This window comes from Melopsittacus undulatus, chromosome 12 (assembly GCF_012275295.1).
Source record: "Melopsittacus undulatus isolate bMelUnd1 chromosome 12, bMelUnd1.mat.Z, whole genome shotgun sequence".
NCBI classification, from domain to species: Eukaryota; Metazoa; Chordata; class Aves; order Psittaciformes; family Psittaculidae; genus Melopsittacus; species Melopsittacus undulatus.
The window spans coordinates 2,170,377-2,186,158 of record NC_047538.1 but is presented as its reverse complement, the minus strand read 5'-3'; the positions used below and the strand labels follow the sequence as shown (position 1 = coordinate 2,186,158).

The window sequence follows — 15,782 nt, the reverse complement described above, 5'->3', positions numbered from 1 at the left end:
CGCCCTCACAAACCTCTGCTCCTGGCTGTGCCAGACACAACCGAGTGATGCTCCCTGCTTGAACCTGACCCTGGGGAAGCTCCCAGTGCTCTGGTGGGATGTGAGGCTGTTCCGTGCAAGCTGCTGGCTCCTAGTGAATGAATCCCAGGCTCTGGGGGCTCTGCACGTGTTTGGAGAGCAGCTCCAAATGGTGTTGCACTGAGGCAGCAATTGCCGCAGCAAAGGGGATGGGCTGAGGGTGTCCGGTGTGTTGAGGTTATGTGTCTTTGGCCGTGTGGTGTCTTCCCAAGGCAGGGAGCAGGGAGCTTTCCAGAGAGCTGGGAAGAGGTGGAGAGCCACAGAAACCTGCGTGGTCACCAGCCTCTGCCATGGGGCTCTTTCATTGCTGTAAGTGGGAACAGGGCCTGAGTTTGGCCTGGGAACTGCCCCTGTGATCCCAGGAGCTGCAGCACAAGGGGTTGGGAGCAGGACATCCTCACCTCCTTCAACACACACTGATCCTCAGTGCAGGCCGTGGAGGACGTTCCGTGGAGGGAAGGTGCCAAAGGCTCTGCCCAAACCAGCCCTAAGGAGCCATCCCACGGGAAGGATACAATAAGGACAAACTGCACTGGTAGGGCTGGCCTGGACCACCCGCCTGTCCTCACTGAGTCCCCTCTGCCATGTGGCTGTTGAGGACCTGGATTTGCTTCCCTGCTGGTGCTAGGGGAGAGCAGTGCTGGTGGAGCCACGATGTGTCCTGGAATGTGCGCAGGGACAGAGTGCACATGGGCACTGCTGGGGCAGAGGAGCCTGTGCAGGGGCAGTGCTGGGATTCGGGGGTTGTTTAAAGCAGGTTTTTAAACACATTCTCACAGAACCATGGAATGGTTTGTGTAGAAAGGACCTTAAAGCTCCTCCAGCTCCAACCCCTGCCACAGGCAGGGACCCCTTCCACTGGAGCAGCTGCTCCAAGCCCCTGTGTCCAACCTGGCCTTGAACACTGCCAGGGATGGGGCAGCCACAGCTTCTCTGGGCACCCTGTGCCAGCGCCTCAGCACCCTCACAGGGAAGAGCTTCTGCCTAAGAGCTCATCTCAGTCTCCCCTCGGGCAGGTTAAAGCCATTCCTCATTTTGCTTCAGATTCACTTCCTCAACAGCCACATCCAAACCAAGCGCAAGAAATCTCCCCCTGGTGCTGGAGGATGCGCTCCTGATCCAATCCAGAAGCAAAAGCTTTGGTGCTGAGCTGCTCCCGAGGCTGGGGCGCAGCAGGGCTGGGAGGGGAGCGTGGCTTTGCTCTGTGGCACTGCTTCCTCCCGAGCACGGAGCCAGCTGGGATGAATCCGCTGCTCCTTGATGTGCCCTCGCTGGGAGGCTGCCGCAGGGGCTCCGGGTGGGCTTCTTGCTTGTTCCCAGCCCAGATGTGCTGAGGAAGGGGGGGGGGGGGGGGGGGGGGGGGTGGGTTTCCTGGTGCAAACGCTGCTCCCACATCCCTCCCGCTGCGATCTGAGCCTCGTGTGCGTGCGCTGCCCTGGGCCCCTGCCAGGACACGGTGATGCGGAGGTGGCTACGGGGGCTTGGCCGGGAGCATCCAGGAGCTCTGGGGAGCAGAGGGAGCACAGACACAGACACCAGCTCCAGGAGCCTGCCCTGGCTGGCCTCGTCCTGCCGCTGGCACAGATGTTGCCCAGGGAAGTGGCTCAGGGATGCCCCATGGGCTGCACCCATGCACAGAGCTGAGCCCTGCTTTGTGTCGCTCCCGTTCCTTGCTCTGAGATGGTTCCAGGCCTCAAGTGCCTGTTGGGCCACGGAGGAGAGCACAAAGCTGGTGAGAAAAGTGAGTTTTGGTAAAGAGCCACGTTCCTGTCCCAGGGTGGGTGCCTGTGCACTGCAGCCGGGGATGGGGCTGCAGCAGGATGGGGCTGCCTCTCACCCCACATCTGCACCAACATCCATGGTGGTGCAGGGAGGAAGGGGCAGTGCCTGTGCCCCCCAGCAGGCACATGCACGGCTCTGGTCTGTGCTGGGGTGGGTGCCCTTGGCTCTGCTCATCCCCATCAGAAACTGCAGCCAGGATCTGGAAGGAAAAAAAGGCTTTTGGCAGTGGGTGGTTAAAACCCAAATCAGCCCCTGCCGAGCACCACGAGGTGCTGGCTGCGATGTGTGGAGGTGGTGGCAGCACTGAAAGACTCAGAAGTGTTGAACTAGAAGGGATGAAGAAGGTAGCGGGACCCCCTGGCTTGCACTTGCCAAAGGGCATTTGCCGTGGGTCCATCCAGGGATGCTGCACTGAGGCCAGCACAGGTAACCATGGAGCAGAGAGGGGAGGGCTGATGCTCCCCTGGTGAGGTGCAGCCTCTGCTCTTGGCTTCTGCTCACTCCCTCCATCCCTGGCTGCAGGCGGGTGGAAAAGCAGCCAGCAAAGCCTCCCTGTGCCTCTGGCTGCTCGGGGAGGGCTCTCGGTGCAGGTTTGGATGTTTTTCATGTGGCTTTGCTTCAAATCACCCAGCACAGAGGATGGAGCCTGGCATGGGCAGGGCTTGCCCATGGACCTGCTGGTCCAAGGATCACTGCTCACCCTCCTGGCCAATGTGGGGTCCCCAGTGCTGGTGCGGGCAGAAAAGGGAACTCTCTGTGTGTCACTTTGTGGAGTTTAGAGCAGATCCCTGTTTCCATCAGCATCTCATTGCATCTCCTCCCCTCCTCACCCTCCCTGGCCCCACCTCCTCCGAATCGGCAGTTCTGCATCCTTTGCTGTGCAGCGCAGAGCCGCAGGTGAGGGTCTGGCTGGTGCCTGCACATGGACACACGGACACGGACACGGTCACGCACCTCTGCCGGGCCCAGGCACCTGCCCGCTCTGAGCGCTGCATCCTCCTCCTCCCGGCGCGCTTGGCTGGGAGCAGCTCCGGCTCTGCCCCCCCCCCGGCTCTGGCTGCAGCAGCAGCGAGAGGAGCTCAGTGCGGCCCCACTGCCCCCGGGGACAGAGCCCTGCAGGGAGCCAAGCCCAGCCGGGGGGGGGGGGGGGGGTGAAGGACCTCAGGGGTCCAGAGCATCCCCAGCATCCCCGGTCCAGAGCATCCCAATATGTGATGTATCCCAAGGTCCAGAGCATTCCAGCATCTGAAGTATCCTGAGGTCCAGAGCATTTGAAGCATTCTTATGGTCCAGCACATCCAGAGCATCAGAGCATCCTGCTATCCAGAGCATCCCTGGCTCCTCAAGCATCCTGCCATCCAGAGCATCTCAAGCCTTCCTGGTGCCCAGAGCATCCCCAGCATCTGGAAGCAGTGTCCAGGGACATCCCGGAGCAGGGGGATTTGCAGGGATGAGGAAACGGCTGGCTGTGAGTAATGGGGAGGAGAACCTTGTTCCTGCTGATGGGCTCCTGGGAATGTCACTCTGTCCTGATCGCCAGTGAAGAGACAGAGCAGGGGAAGAGAGGGAGAGGAGGAGGAGAGGAGAAAGAGGGATGCATGCACGGGGATGCCTCTTCTCCCCCTGGTGCTGCCCCCAGCAATGATCACCTAGCACAGGGCGCACTGGAGAAGGTCCCTGCAGCTCCTCATGGAGGGTGACTTGGGAGCCCCCAATGCCAGCGTGCTGGGGGAGCGCTCGCTGCTGGTGGGGAGCAGCTGGGTGGCTGCTTTCCTGTGCTTCATCATCCTGCTGACCGCCGCAGGGAACTTCCTCCTCATCCTCCTCATCGTCACCCAGCGCTCCCTCCGCAACACCTCCAACTACTTTCTGGTGTCGCTCTTCATGTCCGACCTGATGGTGGGGCTGGTGGTGATGCCCCCGGCCATGCTCAACCAGCTCTATGGGCGCTGGGTGCTGCGTGGTGACTTCTGCTCCCTCTGGTACTCCTTCGATGTCATGTGCTGCAGCGCCTCCATCCTCAACCTCTGCATCATCAGCCTGGACCGGTACCTGCTCATCATCTCCCCGCTCAAGTACAAGCTGCGGATGACCTCCTGCAGGGCCCTCTGGCTCATCCTGGCTACCTGGACCTTGGCCGCGCTGGCCTCCTTCCTGCCCATCAAGATGGGGTGGCACGAGCTGGACTTCGAGGTCCGGACCCCAAACGTCACCTCCAGCGGGGACGAGGACCAGTGCCGGCTGCTGGTCAGCTTGCCCTACGCCCTGGTGGCCTCCTGCCTGACCTTCTTCCTCCCCTCCACCGCCATCTCCTTCACCTACTGCCGCATCCTCCTGGCAGCCCGCAAGCAGGCGGTGCAGGTGGCCTCCCTCGCCTCCAACGTGGCCACTGCCACTGCTGAGGAGGCCACAGCACAGGTAAGGATGCTGCTCCTCTGTGGCACACATGGTCTGGGTGCAGGGGGGTGTTTGTGGCTTCTGGAGCCAGCAAAGCCAGGCTGAGGGGGGGGATTTTGGGCAACATTCACCTCCTTGGTGTCCTCTGCTGTCCCCTGTGTCTTGTCCCAGCTTTTAAGCTGCTCCGGAGCACAGGAACAGCACGAGGGATGCATTGAAATCCAGGTTAAAATGAATGGAGCTTCACCTCCCTTCTGGCTGGGTGTTTTAATCCTCCCCGACTTCCCCCTCTTCAGTCCTGGCCGTGGTGGGTGTGAGGCAGATGGGGGAGAAGGAGCTCAAATCACAGCAAATGCCAGATTCCAAGGGAGCCTTTGGAAGCGGCAGTGTCTGTTCCTGCTCCCTGGTGCCTAACGGGAGCTGCACGATCCCTCCTTCCATCGCTGCTCAGGCTCGGGTGTGTGGCTTTTATCACCAGGACTTGTTTGTGTTTCTCCAGGAGGAGGTAATTGCCACTAAATGTAACAGCTTTAATTCCCTATAATGGGCTTTATTGACCTGGGATCCTGCAGGGAATGACAAACGTAATTGCCTCTAAATACCTTGATTTAGTTTGTTGCTCTCTCTTAGACAAAAGCAGCCGAGGCTCTGGGACTTGCCCAGCTCCTGCAAGTGATGGGATGCCCCAGCCTTTCCAAAGGGAAATGAGAAGGACAGCGACAACAGCATCAAACATTCCTTTCCCCCCCCAAGCCAGGGGTTTGGGTGCTGCAGACACCTCGAGGTGCTCAGTGCTTTGCTCTGTGTGAAGCCAGCCCCCACCCCCGTGTCCCAGGAGGTTCCTCCAGGGAATCCTGGAGTTTCCCCTTTTTAACCATGTTTTCCTGCTCTTTCCTGGGCCCAAAGTTGGTGCCAGCAGGCCCCTGGTTATCTGTGGCAGAGGCCTGAGCTAATGGCTTCATTTCGGGTTGTGAGGCCAGAGCCCTGAGCTGCGGGCTCTGCAGCTGACATCTCTGATGTCCTGCCTTTAACCGGAGAGTTGCTGCTCTAAGCAGCTCAAGCTGCCTCCTCAGGGCAGGTTTCATCCTCCCCACAGCCCTGATGAGCTGGGTTTGTCTCTAAAGGAGCAGCCTGATGAGAAAGCCTCTATTTTACAGCTGCAACAACCCCAGTGTTGAGGGTTCCTGCTGCCTCCCCCCCAGCTCACAGGGCAGTGTGTGCCCTCCTCCTGCCCATTGCCAAAAGGGAAACAACTGCAGGCTCTGCAGCGCAGGTGGCTCTTCCCTTGAGGCCGGGGCCGCAATTCCAGCAGGTGGGAATCACTCAGTGTCCCTTCTCCCTGCACAGGCTCCCCGTGCCCCGAGCCAGCCCACGGCCAGCAGTGAGAGCAGGAGGTTCCCCAACAAGCACAGCAAGAAGGCGCTGAAGGCCAGCCTGACGCTGGGCATCCTCCTGGGCATGTTCTTCGTGGCCTGGCTGCCCTTCTTCATCACCAACATGACACAGGTAAAGCTTGGGTGTGTTTTACATTAGGGTTTCAATCGGTTTTCACTTCAAACCCATTTGGGTTCAGTCTTGGGCACCTGCAGGAACTGCTGGAAAGGCTCCAGGAGCAAAGGTGCGAGGGATGGGACAAGAGGAAACGGCCTCAAGCTGCACCAGGGCAGGTTTAGATGGAGCTGTGGAACAATTCCTGCCCCAGAGGGTGCTCAGGCATGGGAACAGGCTGCCTGTCCCTGCAAGTGTTCACACACTCCATAGACAAGGCCTCAGTGCCATGGGTCAGTGGTGGCCTTGGCAGTGCTGGGGTAAGGTTGGACTGGATGAGCTGAAAGGGTTTTTCCAACCTGGTTGATTCCATGATTTCCCTGGGGAGCAGCACCAAGGAAAAGCCCTTTGGAAGGGTTTTGATGTGTTTCTGTGGGAGGGAGGTGCTGCCATGGCTGGAAAAGGGCTCTGGATGGGGGCTGAGGTGGGAGCCGCTGCTGACCCCGGCTGTGTGCCCCCAGGCAGTGTGTGGCTGTGTCCCCGCCGGCTTCTTCGACGTCCTCACCTGGCTCGGGTACTGCAACAGCACCATGAACCCCATCATCTACCCGCTCTTCATGAGGGACTTCAAGAGGGCCATGGGCAAGTACCTGCCGTGCTGCCGGCGCTCCGGGGAGCCGCGGCCCAGCGCCATCTCCTTGTCCATGAGGAATTCCAACAGCGGGGCCCGCGCTGCCACATCCCTCAGGAACGTGCTCACGCTGCAGGCTGAGACCGACTCGGGGGTGCTGGGGCATGAGCACACCCTGCTCCCGGCCCCCATGGGCAGCCTCAGTGTGCAGCCCCCCGACACGGAGCTGCAGCCCCGGCAGCTCAGCACCCCCGTGGCCTGAGAGGGGTCCCGGAGCTCCGAGTGCTGGGAAGGATCCGTGCCAAGCCCTGTTTCACTGCGGATGGACCTGCCTTGTTCTCCTCTCTTCCCGTCCCGTCTTTGCTCACCGGCACCAAGCACTTGTTCCCTCTCCAAGAGATGCTCCTTGTGGCCTTTTCTGGTCAGTTTGAACCTTGGGCACTGCATCTTCCACAGCCAGCATCTCCCTGGAGTTAAACCAAGGCCTGGCTTGCATCTCCCACTCCCACAGCTCGGTGGATCACCAAAGGCACTGAGAACAACAGGGGGAACATCATCCCGTGACCCATGGCCAAGAGGTTTGGGGCTGTTTCAGGCCACAGGACATCCCATCTGGTTGGAGGTTGATCCCCTCACCTGGCTGGGACTGGATCTGTGCTGCAGGGAGCAGCAGCACAGGGAAACCATCGTGTTTAATCACAAACTGCACAACAGGGGTTAAACGCGATGCAGAATGTTCAGCACCGCTTTCTGGCTCCTCAGCAAGGTGTGGGTGTTTGCCTTGTTTGTGGCTCTGTGGGTATCCTGACAGGAGATAAGCTTCCCTTCGGATTGCATCCTACGGCTTCCTATTTTTGGCATTTGCCCATCATACTTTGACAATCTGTCAATTTTTAGATGATGTGGTTAAAAAAATAGACTTATTTATTCCATTTCCAAGGAAAATGTAACCAAATATTGTCTTTTAAACAACAATTCCAGCCCCTCCGCAGCCACCAGCAGAGAGAAAAGTGACTAACGCAGCAAGTGGGCACCTCAAAAGCATAATAACCCAATGAGTGCTCTTAGCAAACCCATCCCCAAGTGCCTTTCTGATGCAGTGATGGGTCGGGGGCTGGTTGCTGCTCCTTTGGAATCAGGCTCTTTCCAAGCACCCCCAAAACTCACTGTTACCCAGACAAACCATCCCTGTGGGACCGGATGCTGGAAGCAAATTGCATTGGTTTTCTTTCCACATCACCCACGTGTGTTCCAGACCTGAACAAGTGGTTGTTAGGAAGGAATCCACCTTTACTTGCTATAAATGCCCCCCAGGGCCAGCAGTGCCTGTGACAGGACTGAGCCCAGGTCAAACAGCACAAAGGTTCAAGCACTTTTGGTACCTACCTGTGGACAGATGGGGTTTGGAATCGAGCATGAAGTGAGTGCATCTGCCCATAAACAGCTTCATGTATAAACACACTCTGACTGTAGCTCCAGTGAAAAAGGAGCTGGAAAACACAGGGTGCAGTGTGTGAGGTGACCGGATGAGCAGGCACAGGCTGTGGGAGATGGATGGAGCGAGGCCACTTCTTCAAGCCAGATGTTCCAAAGCAGTAACACAACTCTCATTGAGCCAGTTCTTTGCAATGAGGTGTTTGCTTGTGGACAAAGCTTCCGATGCCACGGAGGAATCAGAGCCCTTTCCTGCAGCCAACAGCACTGACCTGCAGAACAGGCTGGGGGCTCCCAGTCCTTGGGATGTTTCCAAGGCCTTGCTGTGGAATCAGTGCTGAGCAGCACCCAGCCCCTGACAGCAGGATGTGGGGAGAGGAAAAGCCAACGTCAGACCCCAAAACAGTCACACTTGGGACTTCAGGAGAAGTCACCTGCAGGTAAGGTGTGCACAAAGCTCGGGAAGGGAAGGGAAGGGGAGGGAAGGTGGGTATTAAAGTAGCTGCTGGGACAGGGAAGGAGAAGGACTTTGGGTGTAAAATGAGAACCTGCAACCATGCTCTTTCCCCTCTCATGAGTCAAGACCTTCTGATCTGGGGGTGTTCCTACACAAGGAGGTTCATCCTCCTGCCCTCTTTCTGGCAGATGCAACAAAACAGGTCAGAAAAGAACCTCTGATGGAAGATGAGGATCAGTCCCACATGGGTTTGGAAGGCTCTGTGTGGTGGCAGATGTAAAGTGGGGTCCCTCCTTCTGGTGTGAGACTGGGGGAGTGGAGAGCGGATACCAATTAGCTCTTATGGAAGGAGGTAGAAATCAAACAGATTCATACTATGCCAAGTATTGGTTTTATTCTAAGCCAATGAAAAATATGCCTGGAGGGGGCTTCCAAGGCTGGAGAAGTGTGTGGGACACAAAAGCAAAGCCTCTGTGGGTTGCTGGCTTGCAAAGCCTGGGAGGAGGTTTCATAAAGTACTAAATCACAACCAGCCCACTCTGTTTGCTCTGCTGTGTTCACCTGGGGTCTCCAAGTGTGTCTCCACCTTGAGCACTCACTGCACCCAGCTCACAGACAGGGAAACAGCAGTGTTGATGGGGAAGTGCCCAAGCCTCCACACCAAACCTACAGCAGACAGGGAGAGGAGCCAGGCAGCCTCCTCACTCACCAGTGTGGGCACCAGGATGTATGCGCCTGGACACCAGAGCCTGCAATGCACCAGCTCACATGAAAGCCAAAGCCAAATCGACCACCAAAAGTGGGTTTCATTTCCTGGAGCCCCTCTCCTCAATCTGCTTAAAAGTACCCACAGAGTCACCTCTTTCCCAAGAGTTACATGGCAGAAACACAGCTCCTGATGGGGAGAGCTGCTTCCCCCAAGGCTAAACCCAGTTTGTGCAAGGAGGGAAGTGCTTCCTGAGGAGCAGGGCTGATTCAGGCAGGAATCAGCCCCTCCTCCATGGGAGATGCTGTGGGCAGCTGCTCCATAAGTTCTGATCCAGCGACACACTGGTGCCATGCTCCAGGCTCTCAGGAGGGTCTGAAACCTGCAGTTGCAGCTCTGCCAGCGCTACCGATATTCCTTTGGGAATGCCAGTGCTTTGGATGGTGCAATGGAAGCAGATTTAGTGCTGGTTGAGCATCTCTGCCCAGCACAAAGGTCTAACTTGCTCCTTCCCCTGCTGTCTGTTCCTTGGTTCCTCCCAGGACAGGGCTGGGGGAATCTGGGCAGTGAGCACTGGCTGAGAGAGCATCACTTGCAGCCACATCCTCATCCTCCTCCTGCTCAGTGCCTTCCTCCTTTTGAGTCCCACTGCCTGCTGCCTGCTGGGACTGCCTGGCTGGAGGGGAGGAGAAGCTGCCACTGCCCTTCTCTTCCTTGGTTTTAATGCCCACAGCTTTGAGGATCGTGTCCATTTGCTTCATGTAGTCCAGGTGGCCATTGACCTGCACAGAACAAGAGTCCTGTTAGTGGGGAGGCTGTGGGGAGCCTGGCTCAGGTGAGTCCTTCAGCTCAGGAGCCACCAACACCGTCAGGCTTGGGTTTAGCTCTGAAAGGCTGGAAGAAAGAGGTCTGACAAATGCAGGTGCCCATTGACAATCTGAGCTGGCTGCTCCCTGCATGGCACATGCTGCTCCTGGATCAGTTTTCCTCTACGGGGTGTTTAAGTGCTTGGACGTTGCTGAGTTACAAACCCCCAGATTCTGGGTACCACAAAGCATCATCTGCCATGGGCAGACACCAGACAAGCTGTGTTAGTTCAGCTCCCTGCTCAGCCACGTGCCCTCATTGTGCCTTAGGTTCCTAAAAGCAAAGATTATCTTAATTGTAATATAGTTATCAAATCTCACAACAGCTATCGAGTGTGTTAAAGGTTCTTGGCTGGAAACAGTGACTTGGCCCACACCATAGGAAACTGGGAGCCTGAGGCTGGCCTGAGCCAAATTAAGGTCAGCAGTACACAAACACACACAGTTTTACTGTGATGAGATAAACCCTTCTGAGACGGGGGTTAGATGCTAGAGGCCAACAGGCTGAAGGCAGAAGCTGCCTTCTCTGCTTCAGGTCTCCTGTGCAAGGTATGATTTGCATCCTAAGATATTTAAGCATCTCTGGTAAATTCAGTTTCTAACAAATTAAACCATTCCTGATCCAGGCAGGAAGCTCTCTCAGGCAACACCACCTCTTTTCCCAAGTATTGCTAGGAATTAGGGAATTTCCACAGAAGGGAATTCCTGACACCACATTCCCAGGTTTCCTGCTTCCCAGGAAGGGGCTGCAAAGAAACCCAGCCTGCTCTCTCCTTGCTAGTCTGGCTGGGTCCTTCCGTTCTAAGCCAGCAGCCAGGCTTAGCAGCACACCTTGACCCAAGCCTAAAAGAAGCCTCCTTTCCTGCATGGGCGGAATTCAAGCCTGGGAGCTGTTTGCAGGAAGTGGTTTTTGAGTGGTAACATTTAGATGCATTTGGGACTTGGAGCAAAATGAAGTTTTTAATCAGCACATTACTAATGCAATATGTGGCTTTAAGCAGCCCAGATGGCTCAATGGGCTCTGCCTGTTTTGAACAGATTAGTTAATTAAAATAACCACTGAAGGGCTAATGGACTGGCTGTTGTGTGCATTGTTCTCTGAACAAGGCTGAACCTTTTATTGCTCACCAGGGGGGCTTGGTGCTAAAGACAGAAATGAGAACAGCTTTGGACGAGGTAGAGAAACAAGGAGGAAATGGGCTCATTGGGAGGGTTGGGAAGGCTCTTGTTTGAGTGTTCTGAAACCTCTGCAGTCACCATCTACCTGTCTTGATCAGCACTGAGGAATTTCTCAGCCTGTTATGTTCTCTAGTTATTAGGCAGGGAGAACAAATCTCTGCCCCCCCTAAGGACATGACTTTTGTAACTCATCATCCAGCAGCTTCCACTAATTCAGTGGGGAATTCCTCCTCCTCGAGTGCCATGATCACTGAGAGGTGCTAGGTATGAGTGGTTCTGAAGAGCTGAACCTTGCCTGTGCTGCTAAAAGAGAATATTAGGCCTTCTGAAAACCTGTTTCAGACTCCTGCTCTGAATGTCTTGAAAGGAAACTCAGTTCTGTCTCCAGGATGGCCCAGGAGAGGATTCCGCAAAGCCAGACCAAGGCAAGCCCTGAGAAGCATTAAGAGGAGGTAGGACTCTCTCTGCTACAGAATATATGTGCCAAATCCTTAAGTACCAAACCATCAGCAAAAGAACAGCATTTTCTTGCTTCTTTCAAGCTGTGCAGCCATCCTGGTGGGAAAATGTAGTGATTCCATCTCTTAAAAGCCTGTTTTCCTGTGCTGAATTCTTGCTGGCTGGGCTGTGCAGGAGACGGGATGGGAGCATTGAAAACATTGCAAGGAACAATAAAAGCATTAAAGGGAAATAAAAAGTTGATTCAATATCTGTCAGAACAAAGGGCAGGAGGAATTCCGGAACAAATGGAATAGAACAGTGTTCCTGTAACCAAAGCAAATACATTTATGCTCGTTATAAGGAAATGCAAGCAGTGGGGTAGGTTTATCAGTGTGCATCAGTGACTTCTCCCCTGTGGTATCTGATTTTATGGTTGCTTTGACGCACTCTAAAGCACAAGGTGCCTGTATCACTAATTCTGATGTGGGACAACAGCACTGCACTGCCTGATCTCCAAAGAGCTACAGGTGACAGCACTGCTCAGGTGGATCCATCAGTCAGCTGAAAGGAGCAATCAGTTTGGTACTTTGGAAAGGCTTCCATAGTTCAAATCCACCCCAAAGGACCAGAAATGTAATTGAGCATAATGGGCTATTAAAATTCCAACTGAAGGCTTTCTGTTGGGTGCAGTAAGTGCCATAAAGACACAGTTCGGTTTATGGGAGCTGCAGCCCCCTCCCTGGAGAGGAGGTGAGCTGTGATGCTGCTCTCCATAGTGATGGAGCAGTTCTGGGTGGAGAGGGCCAGGGGATAGAGATCAGTGTGTCTGAGGAGGGGTGATAACAGGATCATCTCCAGACACCACACAGCTCTCTCCATTCTCAGAGCCAGGTGAAGAATAAGAAAAGGAGAATTTATCTGCCATTAGCAGCAAGGGAAAGGAAGGACTTCATCATAATGTAAAGATCTTTCAGACAGTTTTCACAGTGCACTAATGAGAGAATGGACTGGTTTGAGTTGGAAAGGGCCTTAAAGCTCATCCAGCTCCAAACCCCTGCCATGGACAGGGATGCCTCACAGTAGATCATGTCACCCAAGGCTCTGTTCAACCTGGCCTTGAACACTGCCAGGGATGGGGCAGCCACAGCTTCTCTGGGCACCCTGTGCCAGCGCCTCAGCACCCTCACAGGGAAGAGCTTCTGCCTTATCTCCAACCTGAACTTCCCCTGTTTCAGTATGAACCCATCACCCTTTGTCCTATTGCTCCAGTCCCTGATGAAGAGCCCATCTCCAGCATCCTTGTAGCCCCCTTCAGACACTGGAAGGCATCATGGTCTATCCATGCTCTCTGCTGGACTTCCCACCACACATTTCTCCTACTCCTTTGCTTCCAAGTCCACTCCTGGTTTCTGCAGCAGTAAAACTGCCCAGAGAAAGCCCTGTTCTTGACTTGTGAACCTGCCTGAGCACACACTGCCTGTGTTCTGACTGAAGCAGCTCTGCAACACACAGATGTTAATGCAGGATGTAATCTCCTATAGCCCATCTGAACAAGCAGCAATCAGTCTAACCCACCACAGCTCAATTGCTTCCTCGGTCTCTGTAACAGGTGCTGTCAAATAAATCTAGTGGATAAATCAGCCCCATTGTAACCATTAGGAAGGTTTTATAACTGCATTTGCTGAGTGGGAGGACAGTTTTCTCTCCGTTTTTTTTAATGACAGCTAACTAAAAACCATACTAATCACGAGAGACATGCAGTAAATGCCTCAGAGGTGAATTCCTGTTTATACTGGAATCTCTTAGTCCTGTTAATACTGAGAGCTCTTAGTCCTCCACTTATTTGAGGATTCTGAGGCAAAGAGAATCAAGCTCTTTGGACCCAGCCCAGTTTTCATCATGGATGGGCTGGGAGATGCCTAAATCAGTAGGGAGGCTGTCTGTATAATACTTTCACACTGAGCACCTTTGCATCACCTATGCTTTGTTATGGTGGCACAGCTTGGCCTTTCTTATTCCTGGCAGGACACTTCTGGGGATGGGATCCTGCAAAGGCATCTGCAGGGATGGAGCCAGCCCCCATTGCAGAAACTCTCTCTCTGCACTGTATTTGCAGCAAAATCCATCTTTGCTTTAAAACAGATTGCCCCTGAGTGTTTCCTTTCCATTCTTGCTCCTTTCACTTGTCAAATGTTCAGCAGAGTGCTCTGTAATTCTTTCCATAAAGCTCCATGGTCTGGAAAATGGATCAAGACAATGACACCTAATCAAGACAGGCTTTTCCCCCTGCGGCAGTTGCTTCCAACGCCAGTGCTTTGCAGTCAGATGAAGCAAGTGGAAGTGTCAGCTCCCTCTGAAAGGAGAGCAGGGCTGGGCTGTCTGTTGGCATCACAAAGTATGGGTACAGGTGCACAACAGTGGAAGACGAGCAGATAGCAGCTCTGCAAGCTTATTCATTTAGAACTGTAAATACTGCAGCTCTGGGGGCACTGGGGCTGCTCCCAGCCAGGCAGGAGGGAGTCTGCAGGGCTCGGGAGAGTTCAAAGTCCAGGAAGCAGAAAGTCAACAGAAAGAGGATTTCTGAAGAGAAGTCAAAAAGAGGAGAGGAACGTGGGCTGAGCTGACAGGAGTCAGCCCAGGGCCAACACTGACACCTTTGGCCATTCTTCTTTTCATGCCAGCAACAGATGTCACTGCTTACAAGTGACTAATGGCAACTCTGGAGATGGGGAAGAACTTGCCTCTGGGCACATGTGGAAATGCAAACCTAGAAAACCCAGTGAGATTCAAAGATATAGGAAAAGCAACAGTGCTGGGCCATGTTTAAAAGCCTTTACTACAGCACTTCTGGGAAGCCTCTAGTTTGTTCTGCAGGGTCTCTCTTTGACCTGTAGAGCATTAAGCCCTGTATTTCCTGGCACAGAGTGGCCATGGCTCAGGTATAATGAATGAAATAAGCAGGTAACAGTTGTGTATTTATAGGCTCAGCAGGCTGGTGCACCAACAAATCTGAAAGCACTTAAAAGTGCTTTTGGCTCCAGAGCAGCGTTGACAGTGGGGACATTCAAACTGCAGCACCTTCCAGTCCACCTTGCAGAGTGAAAAATGAACTAAAACATGAAGATGTGTCAAAACAAGAACTGTGTGTCCAAGATCACTGTGAGTATGGATAAACAAGGAAGTTCTGCATGAATTCCTGTGAAAGAGCTCACTCATCAGTGAAGACAAGGCAATGAGATAATTAGTTTGCTTAAGGCAATTGAGTTGAATATTGCTAGACATGTAATCCAGTGGCTTTTCATTAATGACACCAGATAACTTTGAGGAAGTTGATGTCTACCATGTACATGGGTGAGTGTCTTCCTGTTTCATGGAGATCTCCAACAACATCATAGAGCTGCTGCAATTACAGACTGGTTCCTGCACCACAGCACCAGTGCAGCCCAGGGGACCAAGGTACAAGGTCTATGGACTTGGACCTGTATGGACCTGAATGGTGTTGAAGGCTCCACCAAGACAAGGCTGCAGACTGCAGTGTGTTTGAGCTCTAGGTTTCCCAGCTGCTGCTACTACCTCCATGCCCTCTCCAGGGCTTGCAAGACACCAAGGTCTTTCTTGAAGATAATGGCATTTTCTGTCTCCAGGATGAGGTATTTCACAACAAAAAAATTCCCAAAATACCCAAAGAGAGAGGCAGATTCTCCTTAGTTTGTTCAATACTGAGTGCTGGCTGGGCAACAAAATCTATAGTGAAGTGTGAGATGAGCAGGGCAAGGAAGCACACAGAGGTGCTCTCTTCAGGATCCCATTCTCCCCTCATCAATGACTGTGAGGCTGCAGTGCTGCAAACAAAGGAAACTGAGAAAATCAGAAGTATTACTCACTACAGATGAAAGGTCCATGTTTACCATCCTCCTGTCCTCCAGGTCCACTGGCTGGAGGCCTGCAACATTGATCTGGGCAGAAGAGGTTCTGTACACAAACCCCAGCAGCCAGTCCCCCCTAGGAGCAAAGCAGAAGAGCGTGAATAAATCCTGTTGCCAAAGCAAAGCAATTTGTAGGGATCACAGCAGGTTCCTAGGCGATGGTTGTGTAAGTCTGAATTGAATCCTGAGTCATGGGTGTAGCCTCTATTATGTGCAGCAGGTTTTAAAATCTGACCCTTCTATTTCTTTCTGTATTTGCTTAGAGATTGCAACACATTCACATATTTAACCTTTTTAATGTTCTAACAGGTAGAACGTTCTCCAGCCTGTAGAGAGCTGCCAATGTGATGAAGGCTACATCACCAATGTTGCTGACATGAAGATCAACTGTAAAGCT

The 15,782-nt window shown here is 53.7% G+C and overlaps 2 protein-coding genes across 2 annotated transcripts in view; one reads left to right on the top strand and one right to left on the bottom strand.

Moving 5' to 3' along the window:
- The first annotated feature begins 3,548 nt into the window (after window positions 1-3,548).
- On the top strand, window positions 3,549-6,639 carry HTR6 (5-hydroxytryptamine receptor 6). Its single transcript, XM_005145430.2, has 3 exons — window positions 3,549-4,278; window positions 5,605-5,763; window positions 6,267-6,639. The coding sequence occupies exons 1-3, from the start codon at window positions 3,550-3,552 to the stop codon at window positions 6,636-6,638; spliced, it is 1,260 nt and encodes a 419-aa protein (XP_005145487.2). The 5' UTR covers window position 3,549; the 3' UTR covers window position 6,639.
- Window positions 6,640-8,521: 1,882 nt separating this feature from the next.
- The window catches only part of TMCO4 (transmembrane and coiled-coil domains 4), a 33,318-nt gene continuing 26,057 nt past the window's right edge, over window positions 8,522-15,782 (bottom strand). Inside the window, exons 13-14 of the mRNA XM_005145469.4 lie at window positions 15,344-15,461; window positions 8,522-9,755 (exon numbers count right to left, since the gene is read on the bottom strand). Coding sequence (XP_005145526.2) covers window positions 9,471-9,755; window positions 15,344-15,461 — 403 coding nt within the window. The 3' untranslated portion in view covers window positions 8,522-9,470. The remainder of the gene's footprint in view (window positions 9,756-15,343; window positions 15,462-15,782) is intronic.

Coding starts and splice junctions, on each gene's coding strand:
- HTR6 (XM_005145430.2), top strand. CDS start 3,550: ATGGAGGGTGACTTGGGAGCCCCCAATGCCAGCGTGCTGGGGGAGCGC. Junction 4,279..5,604: donor CTGAGGAGGCCACAGCACAG/GTAAGGATGCTG, acceptor CTCCCTGCACAG/GCTCCCCGTGCCCCGAGCCA. Junction 5,764..6,266: donor TCATCACCAACATGACACAG/GTAAAGCTTGGG, acceptor GTGTGCCCCCAG/GCAGTGTGTGGCTGTGTCCC.